The sequence below is a fragment of the Alexandromys fortis genome, unplaced genomic scaffold (assembly GCF_014885135.2).
Source record: "Alexandromys fortis isolate MF-2015 unplaced genomic scaffold, M_Fortis_MF-2015_v1.1 scaffold_240, whole genome shotgun sequence".
NCBI lineage: Eukaryota > Metazoa > Chordata > Mammalia > Rodentia > Cricetidae > Alexandromys > Alexandromys fortis.
This window is the reverse complement of record NW_026068133.1, coordinates 1,338,098-1,352,442: the sequence shown is the minus strand read 5'-3', so window position 1 is coordinate 1,352,442 and position 14,345 is coordinate 1,338,098. Positions and strand designations below refer to the sequence as shown.

Sequence of the window (14,345 nt, the reverse complement as noted above, 5' to 3'; positions counted from 1 at the left end):
AGGGTCCAGCAGCTAAGAATCCCTTAATGTTGGTTCTTGAGTCTATAATATTCTACAACAGGCGCCTTGTCTCTCTCTTGCTTTTCTCAAGGGCAAGACTGCATTGACACGACTTAGGTGCCCATATTTGCAGGGTGACTGAGCCCCTCGGGTTAGAACCGTCACGAAAGGCCCCATGCAGTGCGCGACGATGCCGCCAGATGGCGCTGCGGGTCCACGGAGCAGCCCACGGTGCGCCATCCGCCGGAGCCCAGGCCAAGGGGTCCTCCCTCAGGAAGCCCTCTGCGAACCCCCTCCTGGGACTCGCAGCCTCGTGACCTCCAGCGTTTTCACCCCTGCACACTCCGGTGGACAGGTGTCTGTCACATTAAAACTGTGAGTACGGAACGCAGGGCAACGTTCTGAAACCTGAGTGTAATTGACATAAATCCAAACTCATCTTGTGGCGTTTCTAGTTATTTCCAGGGCCCAGGACTGAAGAGGCAGCTAAGCTCCACAATGGATCTGTCCCACGGTCATCATGAAGTAGATGCAGACCCCAGAAGTGTCATCTGCTGGCATACACCCCATCTCTGGTCTCCTGTTCCTAGTTTACAGAACCAGACTTGGAGAGGAAACCTACTTTTCAGACGCTGTTGTAAGCAGCTCCTCCAAAGGTCTTTGAATGGGGTGGGTGAAATGGCTCAGCCACTAAACGGTTTGCTGCCCAGCCTGACCCTGGGACCCATCTGGCGGAAGGAGAGAAGTGACTCCCCTACAAATCGGGTTGGGTAGATTTGTGTCCACATCCTAATCTGGCCGCCTTCTCGCCACATGACCTGTTTCCTTACCCGCACAAAGCAGCATGGGGGATTACAGGGATAAAGATTAGAAGCAAACCTCCAGGGAGGCATTGTCAGGGCGGCCTCCGTCCCAGCTGCACCCCCAAACAAGGGCCTGTGCCAAATCCTCTGTGCAAATTGCTTCCGTCCACTCTTCCCACTGTAAAGATGAGGCACAGAGAGGCTGGGTGACTTCTCAGGATCACACAGCCATACTCCAAGGTGGGCTCCCTGGCCAGGGTCATGTGAAGATGGGGAAACTGAGGCTCAGATGAGAAGGTCGTTCATGTCTGTAATCCCAGCAACTAGGAGACTGAGATAGGATGACTGTCTGGGAGTTCTAAGCTAGCCTGGGCTACATGGAAGCAAGACCTCAAAACCGCTAGCAAACAAAATACAGTGTGGTGGCTCCTGCCTATGGCGGTATTGCTCTGGAAACTGAGGCAGGACGGTCTCTGTGGGGTCAGGACAGCCTGGGCCCCCAACCTTCTCAAAACTTCCAGCTCTTGACCAATCCCAGTTCCACCCACTAACCCTCAGGCCCTAACACAGGGAGGGTGGACATGACCAGTTGTGAGGGACTAAGGACTAGGGACACAGCCTGATGATACCGAGAGACCAGGACATCATTTTCACCAAAGCTCTCCACCCTCTGGGCTGCCCTGTGTCCCTCTGGTAGGCAGTTTTACCCCTTCCTAGCTGTTTGCTCTTGGGCTGTTTGCTTAACCTCTCTGGGCTTTACCGGTGAGAGTGTTGACTGAGTACTGTGTAAACACTCAGAGCATCTCAAAAGACAGGTGATACGGAACCCCAGGATATCCCGGAGCCTACCCCTCCACCTCCCAACACAGAAATCTACATGTAGCCAACAAGAATGCTGAGGGCTGGCAAGATGGCTCCGCAGTAAAGGCACTGGCAGCCAAACTTGACAACCTGAGTTCAATTCCCATGACCCACAGAGCAAAAGAAGGAACCGACTACCAGGAATTGTCCTCCGACTTCCACGGTGTCCCTCCCCGCTCGCCCTCAGAGACAAACAAACAAACAGAGGCATGTAATCCTTTTAATTAAAAAAAATGTCGCCAAGAAGTGGTGGTGCACGACTTTAATCCCAGCATTCGGGAGGCAGAGGCAGGTGGATCTCTGTGAGTTCGAGGCCAGCCTGGTCTACAAGAGCTAGTTCCAGGACAGTCCCCAAAGCTATAGAGAAACCCTGTCTCAAAAAACAAACAAACAAACAAAAAGTTGAATGTCCGGTAAGGGGTCCTCAGGGGCCTGGAGTGTGTGGGATGGCCAGAGCCCACCTCTCTGCCTATAGCCTTCACGGGTTACCATCAGGTGCAAACAGACAGCAGAGACTCTTCCCAGCCATCCCTTCCCCGACGGTGTCCATTCCTGTCTCCCTCAGTGCTCCTGCCTCAGGACCTTGGCACCTGCTCTTCCCTCAGCTCCCTCCCTCCATAGCTGGCTTTCCACACGAGATGTCACATTTCCTCCTCAGAGGCCTGCCTTGATTTACCTCATCTGAAACAGCACTGTTATCGGTTACCCTTCAAAGGTCTATTGACCTGTTCGTACTAGTCAGGAGGTTAGGATTTCACATCACGTACCCTCTGTTTTCCCAGTAAGTGTTCAATAAACTTAGGCATTTTGTTGTTGTTGTTTTGAGACAGGGTTTCTCTGTGTGGCCCAGGCTGTCCTGGAACTCGCTCAGTAGACCAAGCTGGCCTCAAACTCTTGAAACCTGGTTTCTTTCAGTTCTTCCAGCCTTTGCCCATCTACCATGACTGGCAAGGAACATGGGGTGCCAGGGCCAGAGGTTGAACCCCAAGTACATTTTTAAGCACTTCTTCCCTTCTCTGCCCCCCAGAGCAGGCTACCCTTGCTAGCCAGGCCAGAAATGGGAAAGGATGGGGGTGAAACCACGCTAGCCACCGAGCAGGAATCCAAAGAAGGAGTCTGAGGCAATCCTGAAGAAAGAGGTCCAGTCCCTGCAATCCCGGTGCCTCCCAGAAGCTTCCACGCGTCCCCTGCTCAGTCGCTGAGGTCCTTGGTCACAGCTGAGGTGGAAACTCCTGTCATACTCTGTCCTGTTCCAGTCTGCCCTCCACAGTTCAGGGACCACCCAGCCTGCCTTTCCCCGGGGATGGAGCAGCCTCCAGGGGTCTAGGTTGCCCATGTATGGAGGCAAGGCCTGGGGACACCCGAGATGCCTGGCTATAATTAACCCGGGCACGTGGTGGCCCCCCCAACACCTGCTGCCTGGCCCCCCCCCCCCCGTCCCAGTGCCTGGGCCTTGGACTCTGTAGACACTGCGGAGAAGCTCTCTCTAAAAATAACCCTGTCCCCAGTGGATCAGGGTGAGGGTGGCCACTACTTCCCGCAGCCCCAGGTTTGCCTTCACTCCAGTAGAGTAGCTCTCTGTTTCTGCTTCTTTCCCTGTTAGTTCCACAGTAGTGAGAGCAGCCAGGTCAGGATCCCAGGGTAAAACTGTGCCTGGTTCTAGAACTTTGGCCATAGTCATTGCTCTCTCTGCAGCGGGATGACCACAGGCCTCTCCTGTGTCGTCCCCAGAGTCTGGGGGCCCTTGGCTCTTACTGCAAAACTCGCCCCAGGTACTGCAGGATAGAGTTGTGGCTGTGAGGGACAGAGCTTGCCTGGCACATATTAGGTCCATGACTGCAAAAAATGACGCACACCTGGAATCTCAATGCCTGGGAGGCTGAGGCAGGGGGATTGCCACGAGTGCAAAGCCAGACTGGGCCACATAGTGAAACCCTGTCTTAAAAAGTCAAAATAAATAAATACCAAAGTAATCCTACTTGGGAGGTGAGGCGCAGGAGGATTACCACAAGTCTAAAGTCAGCCTGGACTGCATAGTGGGTTCCCAGGACACCTTGGCTACAGAGTAACACCCCAGTTCAAAAACACAAACAAAACCAAAATGAAATGTTTCTCCTAGCTGCTGACTCTCAGAAGCAATGAGGCCCAGGGGAGGGTGCTGACTGCCGTCAAGGCTACGGGGCCTGAGGCAGGCTACAACAGGCTTGGGGGCCAGGGTTTCTACGTGCCTGGGGCACCCAAAGTATTACTGTTCCATGTTCCCGGCCTGGGGCCAGCTGTCCCCCGCCAGCTCGACTCAGCACTTGGTCTGGGAACCAGTGAACAGGCCAGCCCCTGGGGCAGCCCATACAAGGCCATGGGGTTGGGCACACAGCACGCCTGGGTTCGGGGTGGGCACAGTGCCCGGGCAATGAGCAGAGAGCTCAGCTGCCCTCAGGGGCTCCTCCCTGGGGACAACCCCTCCTGACCAATGACACCCTGCAGGCTCCTCTATATAACCCAGGGGCTGCAGGCTCTGCCCCCGGGTCAGCCTTCCCTCCACGACAGAGACAGCCTCTCCCAAGCCACCCAGTCAGGTAGGGCCTGGTTGTGCGGGAGCTGTCAGGGTTGGGATTGGGAGTGGGGAGTCCAAGGGTCCACTTACCCTGTAGTGCTATGCTTGTGAATTCTGCAGCACAAATTGTGGGGACGAATGTTTGGGCCACCGAGGTCTCGGCTGCCAAGGGTCCCTGCTTGCAAGGCAGGGAAGTCTGGGACTAGTGCTGAGCAGAACTATCAGCAAAGGAGGCAGGCGACCTGTCAGTGGCCCTTTAACTTTGTCATGGGTCTGTGTTTTGTCCCTGTGTCCTTGTGTCTCATCGTCCCTGACTCTCTCTCTTTGGTTGTTAAGTTTTAAGAATTATTACATGTATTTTGTGTGGGGGTTCGGGGAATAGGTCCCAGTGCACCTGTGACAGAGGTCAGAGGACAACTTTGGAGAATTGAGTCTCTCCTCCCACCCTGTGTGTCTGGGGATCAGATTCAAATTCTCAGTGTCCTGCGATGAGCTGTCTTGCAGTCCCCTGACTCTCCTGACCCTGGCTCTCCTGACTGAGTCCCTCTGGCTGGCTGTCTTTGGGATCTTGAGGATGTGACTACATGATTCGGTTTACCTTGTGATCTTAGAGATCATGGGTCATGTTGGGGAACTATGGGGCACTTTCTCCTTCTGTCTCTTGCCTCAGTGTCTCCTGGGGTGTCCCTGACATGCTGGGGGGGCATCCTCTGAAGGGAGAGGTCTGGGATGGAAGCCTAGGGTGTCCTTGAGCCTTAGGGCCTGGCTGCATGTCCTCCTGGCCACTCCAGCCCAGCTGTCTCTATGCTGACTTAGTGCAAGGCGAGCCTGCATGAGCAGAGGGGCAGGTGGCAGTGGGGGTTGGGGAGCATCTAAAAATAGCCACAGAGCACCAGCAGCAAGGGCTTGGGTCTCTGTCCTGCCCCACCTTCTTCTCCCAACTGGACCTGTCATCACCCCTGCCTTCCAGCTCTGATGTCCCCTATTGTCAGAACTGCAGGGATCTGGTCAATAAAAGCAATAAAATAAAACAATAGCAATAGACTAAAAAAACGATGGGACTAGAGAGGCAGCTCCCGCGGTAAACTGTTTATCTTGTAAACTTCAGGACACAGTCCAAATACCAGAGTCCACACCCCTTAACAAAAAACCAACGGAAGGGCTGGAGAGATGGTTCAGCGGTTAAGAGCACTGCCTGCTCTTCCAAAGGTCCTGAGTTCAATTCCCAGCAACCACATGGTGGATCACAACCATCTGAAATGGGATCTGATGCCCTCTTCTGGCTGCAGGCAGACACACAGACAGAATACTGTATACATAATAAATAAATAATTAAAAAAAAAAAAAAAACCAACGGAAAAAGCTGGTGCCCAGCAGAGTGGTGAGTGGTGCATGCCTTTAATCCCAGCACCCAGGAGCCTCCGGAACCCTTTCCTGTGCCCTTACCTGGACTGATCTGGCTTGGGTAACTCAACAGAGCCTTTATCCCTCCTCAGGTGTGCACATATAATCTCCGCCTGGTCCTCACACGGAGCTTGTTGGCATTGATTTTTAATTTCTGCAACAAAACACCACACACCACCAAAGCAACTTAAAAAAGAAAACATTCACTTAGGGCTCACACAGTACCCGAGGGTCAGAGTCCGTGACCATCATGGTAGAGAGTGTACCAGCCGGCAGGCAGGCATGGTGCTGGAGCAGTAATGGGAACTTACATCTATCCACAACCAAAGGCAGAGATGGGGTGGACTTTTCAAACCTCAAAGCCCACCCTTAGTGACAAGCATCCCCCAACAAGGCCATACCTCCCAATCCTTCCTAAATAGCTTCACCAACTGGCTACCAAGCATTCAAATGTGAGCATGTGGGGGCCGTTCTCGTTAAAACCGCCACACACCCGAGAACAATAACTAAATAAAATAATGCATGTTACATGCCAGGCACCAGCCCGGGTGCTTTACCTGTCCTTAATCCCGCCACAGAGGTAAACACTGTCATAGTCTCCGCTTTATAGATAAGGAAACAGAGACATCAAACAAGTTGCTCCAAGTTACACAGCTTGTAAATAGCAGAGCTGCGATTCAAACCCAGGCCATCTGATTCCAATTCCTTTACTCTTATTATTCATTTTACTTATTTATTTTTATTTATTTAGAGGTAGGGTCTCACTCTGTAGCCCAGGCTGCCCCTGAACTCATTGCAATTCTCCTGCCTCAGCTCCAGAATCTTGGAATTACAGCCATGGGCCATCGTGCCCAGCCAAAGCCTATATTCAGTCTCTCTGGATTGAGACAGACTCTCCTGTAGTTCAGGCAGACATCCAACTCTCTAAGTAGCTGAGGATGATCTTGAACTTCTGACCCTCTAACTGCTGGGATTATAGGCACGAGCCACTACATCCGGTTTTGCTGGTTCTTGGCAAGCACTCTGCCAGCTGAGCCCCAGCGCTCAGGTCTTCTACGTCTCTCCCTGTACTTCTCTGGCTGCAGACAAAGTGTTCCACCTTCTTCCTCAGCTAGAGAGACTAGGTCCCTAGCAAGGTCACACAGCCAGCATTTGGTCATATTAGGCAACTTAGGCTGGGTTCTCAGAGAGGGAACTCCTGCTTCAAGCCCCTGGTCTGACAGGCCTCGAGCCCAGCAGCTGGGTTCCTCAGCCTGAGCTCACATCCTCTCCGCCTGCCCCCGCAGGGTCCCACAAGCCGCCACCATGCCCTTCGGCAACACTCACAACAAATTCAAGCTGAACTACAAGCCTGAGGAGGAATACCCCGACCTCAGCAAGCACAACAACCACATGGCCAAGGTGCTGACCCCTGACCTCTACAAGAAGCTTCGAGATAAGGAGACCCCTTCCGGCTTCACTCTGGACGATGTCATCCAGACTGGGGTGGACAATCCAGGTGAGGCTACAGTGGGCAGACAGACCAGAGGGCTGGAGGTCACCTGCTTTATCCCAGAGAGTCTGGGATCCCTCCTACCCTCCCTTCCTTCTAATGAAATCTAGGACTTCCTTCCTGTATGCCAGGTCTATTCTACCACTGAGCCACACCCCAGCCCCTCACTGGGCGATTCTAGGCAGGGGCTCTACCTCTGAGCTGCAGTCCCTGCCCATGTGTGTGTCCTTCAAGTCTGTTACCTGGATCCTCTGTGGAAATGGATTGTGTGAGCTTCTCAACATTTTGAGCTGAGACGCTATGATTCAGGGACACTTTGGCCCTATTTACCTGGTCCCTGAAATGGCTCTTTTTCCCATATTGGACACCTACAAGCCTAAACTTCTGATGCTGACCTCAGCCCCACCCCGCAGGTCACCCTTTCATCATGACGGTAGGCTGTGTGGCTGGGGATGAGGAGTCCTACACGGTCTTCAAGGACCTGTTTGACCCTATCATCCAGGACCGCCATGGCGGCTACAAACCCACAGACAAGCATAAGACTGACCTCAATCACGAGAACCTCAAGGTCAGTAGCCCCCAAGGAGCGGGGTTGGCACAGAGATGGGGAGAAAAGTACAGATAGAGGGGGGCACAGACAGATTAGCGGGCTCCCGGGGAACTGGCACTCGGAGCGTCCTGAGGGCAGGTGTGGGGAGTGGGCAGTGAGGCTGGGCGGGGTGGGGGTGGGGGTGCAAGAAGGAGCTCAGTGCCAACTTGGGGACCTGGGAGAATCTAGGGGAGATCTAAGGGGACCTGGGGAGACCCTAGAGCAGCTAGGGCAGACCCAGAAGGAAGTGGAGAGACCCTGGAGGACATGGGGGACACCCGGGAGGACTGGGGATGCCCTGGATGGTTTGCAGTGAGACTCACGGAGGATCTGGAGTGAGAGCCCCATGAGGTTCTTGGGGAGACCAGGGCTGGCCAGGTCTGCCTTCCCTGACACCCCAGCGTTCCCCCAGGGTGGAGACGACCTGGACCCCAACTACGTGCTGAGCAGCCGCGTGCGCACTGGCCGCAGCATCAAGGGCTACACGCTGCCTCCGCACTGCTCCCGCGGAGAGCGCCGAGCCGTGGAGAAGCTGTCTGTGGAAGGTGAGGACCCAACAGCTGCACCCAGCTCTGGTTCGGGTTCCCTTAGAGCTGGCCTTGTCTAGAAGGCTGACTGCATTACCTGTGCTCCTGGTTTGGGGGCACCTCTCACGGAGGCAGTCTGGGAAGTCCTGCACTCAGCTGCCTCAGGCTCTTCACGCTCAGTGTTCACTCATAGCTCCTTCACTCACTGATTCATTAATTCAGCAAACATTGCTCCGGCTGAGATTTCTCAAAATGGGCGAGGTGACAAGGCCACGAATCTGGCCAGTGTGGCAGAGAACCCTCAGAGGGTGGCTCCTGTTACTTGACCTGGGCCTGGCACCCTATACTTGTAATCCCAGTACTTGGAAGGCTAAGGCAGGAGGATTACCGCAAATTCATAGTGAGACTCTGCCTCAAAAACAAGAAATCAGGCCAGGCAGTAGTACATTCCTTTGATCCTAGCACTCCGAGGCAGAGGCAGGAGGATCTCTGTGAGTTCAGCCTGGTCTACAGAGTGAGTTCCAGGACAGCCAGGGCTGTATAGAGAAATTCTGCCTTGAAAAACAAAACAACAAAACAAAAAAAACCCCAAACAAACAAACAAACCCCCAAAAAACACAACCAAGAAATCAAAAAAAAAAAAAAAACCCAAATGTTTGTAGTAATGCAAACATCTCTTTTGTTTCATTGAGACAAAGATTCTTTGTGTAGCCCAGGCAGGTCTTCAACTAGTGACCCTCCTGTCTCAGCCTCCCAAATGCTGGGATTACAAGTGTGTGCCCGTAGCTGGCACAAGGCATAAATTCTACAATGGAAATTTTTTTTTTTGAGGTAGGGTCTCTCTACAGTCCTTGCTATGGAACTTACTATGTAGATCAGGCTGGCCTCAAACTTACCTGCCTCTGCTTCCCAGCTCTATAGTGGCCATTTTTACAGTGGCCCTCTGTGATTAAGTCACACACAGTGAGTTTGAGGTCAGCTTAGGCTATACGATGAGGCCCACGCTCAGAAACAAAAACATTAAAAGCCAGGTCCAGGAATCATACCCTTGCAAGTAGGCAAGGGTTGGAGTATCAGTTTATGTCTTGGGGACATGAGCATATGGGGGGGGGCATGGGCATATGGGGGGGGCATGGGCAGACAAGGGGGGAGGCCCATGAATTTTTGGAACAGGACATGTGTTTGGGTTTAGACGTGGAGTGCAGTGGTTTGGAGACGTCTTTGATGCCCAGGGTATCAGGGGCAGCAATGTGGGGGCCCCCCAGCCTGGGACCCCCAGCTGAAGCGAGAATGTCTATTGCTCTCCTGCGGTCCCTCAGCTCTCAACAGCCTGACAGGCGAGTTCAAGGGCAAGTACTACCCCCTGAAGGGCATGACGGAGCAGGAACAGCAGCAGCTCATTGATGACCACTTCCTGTTTGACAAGCCTGTGTCCCCTCTGCTGCTGGCCTCAGGCATGGCCCGGGACTGGCCTGACGCCCGCGGCATCTGGTGAGTCCCTCCCTCTCTTTCCTGACCCTTCTCTGTGGATGAGACCATGACCTTGCCTTCCAAGCCTGTCTAGCCCTGGTCAGGTGGCAGAGTTTACAAACCTTGGACCAAAGAAGCCCAGTGAGGAACTGACATTAGCCAGGCCTCTCATCGCAGCCCCTGGGAGGTCTAGGTGGGAGGCTCCAAGTTCAGGGCCAGCAAAACTACAGGGCGTTTGAAGCCAGAATGGGCCTCAAAATAAAAACTGAAAAGAAGTCCATGGTGGCTTACACCTTTAACCCTAGCACTCCAGAGGCAGAAACAGGTGAATCTCTGTGAGTTCAAGGCCAGACTGGTCTACACAAAGAAACCCTTTCTTGAAAAATATAGTTAAAACAAAACAAAACAAAAACCTGAAAAGAGTGTTGGAGTGGGGTGTGGCTCAGTGGTAGAGCCCCTGCCTAGAATCCCCCAGTGAGGGGCTGGGGTGTGTCTGTGGTAGAGCCCGTGCCCCTCCCCCCCCGTGTGGGACTGGAGATGTGGCTCAGTGGCAGGGCATCTGACTGGCATGCATAGGGCTCAGGGTTAATCCTCAGTATGACAAAGAAAACAAAATGTTCATACTTGAACCATTCTCTCAGCTCTTTTACCAGGTGTTTGACCGTACACACCTGTAGCAACAGTTACTCCAGCAGCTTGAGGCAGGAGGATCACTTGATGGCAGGAACCATTCCGGAACAAAGATCATGTTTACAAAAATCCATTGTACAACAAAATACATGTATGAAAATTTAGTTTTAATAATAATAAAACCAGGCTTGGTGACGCATGCCTGCAATCATCACACTGCAGAGAATGTGACGGAAGGATTAGCAACCAGTCCAAGGGCAGCCTGGGCTTCACACCAACACCCCCTTTCTGAATAAAAACTTATACTAAGTCAAATTATTACATTAATAATAATTTCAAAAAACTAAAGACAGTTGAAATATCAGAATCCTGGGATGCAAAGCTTGGAACCGGAATGGGTAACATTTTCGATATGACCTTGTGGTCATAGGAGGTCCATTGCCTCACGCTGGCCTCACACTCCAGATCTTCCCGCCTCAGCCTTTTGGGTGCTAAGATAACAGCCGGGAAGCGAGGAGTCGAGCTAAGACTGAAGTTTTGTAGATGTGTGACTGTGAACCCGATGGACCTCATTCACGTCCCCCAGTGCCCAGAGGAAAAAACTGTGTTTGGACAAATGAACTCCTTTGGTTTCCCGGGCCACGGCACTCCTGCTGACTTCTGGGCCTGGGGTTGCCCCTTCTTAGGCACAATGACAACAAAAGCTTCCTGGTGTGGGTGAACGAGGAGGACCACCTCCGCGTGATCTCCATGGAGAAGGGAGGCAACATGAAGGAGGTTTTCCGCCGCTTCTGCGTGGGCCTGCAGAAGGTGGGTATCTGTGACTGCATCCTGACCAAAACACTCACTTTGTAAAGCCACGCCCCTTCTTAGACCCAGACCGGCCCGTCCCCACCACCAAGCCCAGTGCCCAAGACTCCTCTCCTTCCACAGATACTAAGACCCCTCTGGCTTTCCCCCACTCATTTTCCAATCTCCTCATCTTTTTTTTTTTTTTTTTTTGGTTTTTCGAGACAGGGTTTCTCTGTGGCTTTGGAGCCTGTCCTGGACATTTTTGTTTTTTAAATCTCTGCCTCTTTATTTAACTTATTTTTTAAATCACAACGTGTATTTTATTTATTTATTATGTATACAACATTCTGTCTCCGTGTATGCCTGGGTGCCAGAAGAGGGCGCCAGATCTCATTACAGATGGTTGTGAGCCACCATGTGGTTGCTGGGAACTGAACTCAGGACCTCTGGAAGAGCAGTCAGTGCTCTTAACCTCTGAGCCATCTCTTCAGCCCTCCCCCCCCAGTCTCCACCTCTTATATACATACACACGTACACACGTACACACACACACAAGCACACACATACACACACACACACACGCAGAGACACACACATACACATGGACATGCACATGCACACACAATACATACACACATGAATATACGCATATATAGACACACATGCACGCACACATGCACGAACACACATGTATACACAGCCATACATACACATGCACACATATATACAAATGCATGCACACACATATACACATGCATGCACACACATAGAGGCCATACACAGTTACATACATGCGTGCGCACACACATGTATACACAAACATAGACATACATACACACTCATACACACACGCACACACACACATACACACAGCCAAACACACATGCATACACACACACTCGCGCCCGTACAAACACACACACACACACAGAGCAAGCTCTGCTCTTTCTGATTCCACTCTACCCACCTCCCCAAGAAGGTCCCAACCCTTCTCCACATTTATTTTATTTTATTTTATTTTATTTTATTTTTGGTTTTTCGAGACAGGGTTTCTTTGTGGTTTTGGAGCCTGTCCTGGAACTAGCTCTTGTAGACCAGACTGGTCTCGAACCCACAGAGATCCGCCTGCCTCTGCCTCCTGAGTGCTGGGATTAAAGGCGTGCGCCACCACCGCCCGGCCCCTTCTCCACATTTAGACACCCCAACCCATTCTACCAACATTCTAACCCCAGCCCTAGCCAGAGCCCCACCTCTCAGAGCCCCATCCCCACACCTATATTCTAACACCTGGTCCCTTGGAAAACTCTGGCAGGCAGCATTTGGAGCCTAACCCCTGTTGCCCTCTCCCCTCCTCAGATTGAAGAGATCTTCAAGAAGGCTGGTCACCCCTTCATGTGGAATGAGCACCTGGGTTACGTTCTCACCTGCCCCTCCAACCTGGGCACCGGGCTACGTGGAGGCGTGCACGTGAAGTTGGCGAACCTGAGCAAGCATGCCAAGTTCGAGGAGATTCTCACCCGCCTGCGTCTGCAAAAGCGCGGCACAGGTGCGTCCGGCCCCGCGGCGTCTGGGGAGGGAGGCGTCTGGGGAAAGAGGGCTCTTTCCCGAGGAGAGGGCACCCTGCAAGTTCCGGGGTCCAATCTATTTGATGTGCCTTTTACATACGTCCCTTGGAGCCTCTAAGTCTCAATCACTAAATGGAGTGAGGACATTGGACCACAGGCAGTCACTATTCTCATTCTCTCTCTCTCTCTCTCTCTCTCTCTCTCTCTCTCTCTCTCTCTCTCTCTCTCTCTCTCTCACACACACACACACACACACACACACACACACGGTGACACAGTCTCACCTTGGTACTGTGGTGTCTGAAACTCGCTCTGTAGACCTAGAACTCAGAGATCCTCCTGCTTCTGCCTTCTGAGTGCTGGGATTTAAAGGCACGCAGTATCCTTGCCATGCCCGGATTAAATTTATTCTATGTGAGAGCGGGCAATCCCATTTCACGACACGTGTGTGGAGGTCAGAGGACAACTTTGGGGAGCCAGTTTTCTCGGTAGACCACCGTATGGGTCCAGGCTTGGCAGCAAGCATCTATACCCGCTCTGCCATTTCTCTGGCTTGTACTATATATAATTCACGCTGAATGGTTGAGCGAGGATCTCACCATCAAACCCAGGCATGGGGTTCCCAGTATTGAGAGCCGGTGATCTGAGCACAGCGAATTCCCGAAGCGTTTGCAGCTGGGCACGGGGGAGTCCTGGCACGCCTGCTCCCTGTTCATGCCTCCGTGGCCTCTGCTTCCGCGCAGGTGGCGTGGACACGGCCGCCGTGGGCGCCGTGTTCGACATCTCCAACGCCGATCGGTTGGGCTCATCCGAGGTTGAACAGGTGCAGCTGGTGGTGGATGGCGTAAAACTTATGGTGGAGATGGAGAAGAAGCTGGAAAAGGGCCAGTCCATTGACGACATGATCCCTGCGCAGAAGTAGACACCGTGCCTGCTCACCAGCCAGCGGCAGCCGCTCGAGCCCCGCCTCCCCGGAAGCCCAATCAGTGGGCTCTGTCCTCTGGGGTTCTGGCCAATGACAACCCACCTCTCTGGAGCCCCGCCCACCAGCTGGAGCTCCACCCGGGCGCTCCCGAGCGCGTCTGGAGCGCTGGCTGCTTCCCCCCACGCCCCGCCTTTAATAAAAGTCCGTGGTGGCCTTAGCATTGAGTGTGACAGCTACTGAGGGAGAGGGAGCGGGGACTTCGGCATCTAGCCACCGTGGCTTCCCTTATATGCGTCTCACTGGTTTCCTGTCTGTTCCATCTTCGGCCCTCTCTAGCTGCCAGGTTTTTGTTGTTGCTGTTTTGAGATAGCCTCTCTTGCAGTCCAGGTTGGCCTCGAATTCCCTGTGTGGCTGAGGAGAGCCTTGAATTCTAATCTTCCTGCTTCCACTTTTCAAAGTTCTGGGGTTAGAGGAGTGCACCACCACGTTTGGCTGTGTGTGTGTGTGTGTGTGTGTGTGTGGTGTATGCACTTGACATATAGCCCAGGCTGGCCTCCTGCCTCCGTCTTCCGAATCCTGAGATGATGGCAGACCCACCACTCCCAGCTTAGCTGGCAGTCAGAGGAGGCACTCGCCAGGTGAAAACTCCTGGCTGTACTAGCCTGACGATGGGAGTTTGATCCCAGCACCCATATCAAGATGGAAGGAGATGACCAACTCCCCAGGCTGTCTT

The 14,345-nt window shown here is 52.9% G+C and overlaps 1 protein-coding gene across 1 annotated transcript; it reads left to right on the top strand.

Moving 5' to 3' along the window:
* The first annotated feature begins 4,110 nt into the window (after nt 1–4,110).
* Nucleotides 4,111–13,787, top strand: Ckm (creatine kinase, M-type). Its single transcript, XM_050126404.1, has 8 exons — nt 4,111–4,240; nt 6,909–7,120; nt 7,528–7,682; nt 8,116–8,248; nt 9,550–9,721; nt 11,017–11,140; nt 12,479–12,668; nt 13,431–13,787. Exons 2-8 carry the CDS (start codon nt 6,928–6,930, stop codon nt 13,607–13,609), a joined length of 1,146 nt encoding a protein of 381 aa, XP_049982361.1. The 5' UTR covers nt 4,111–4,240; nt 6,909–6,927; the 3' UTR covers nt 13,610–13,787.
* The last annotated feature ends 558 nt before the right edge of the window (nt 13,788–14,345 follow it).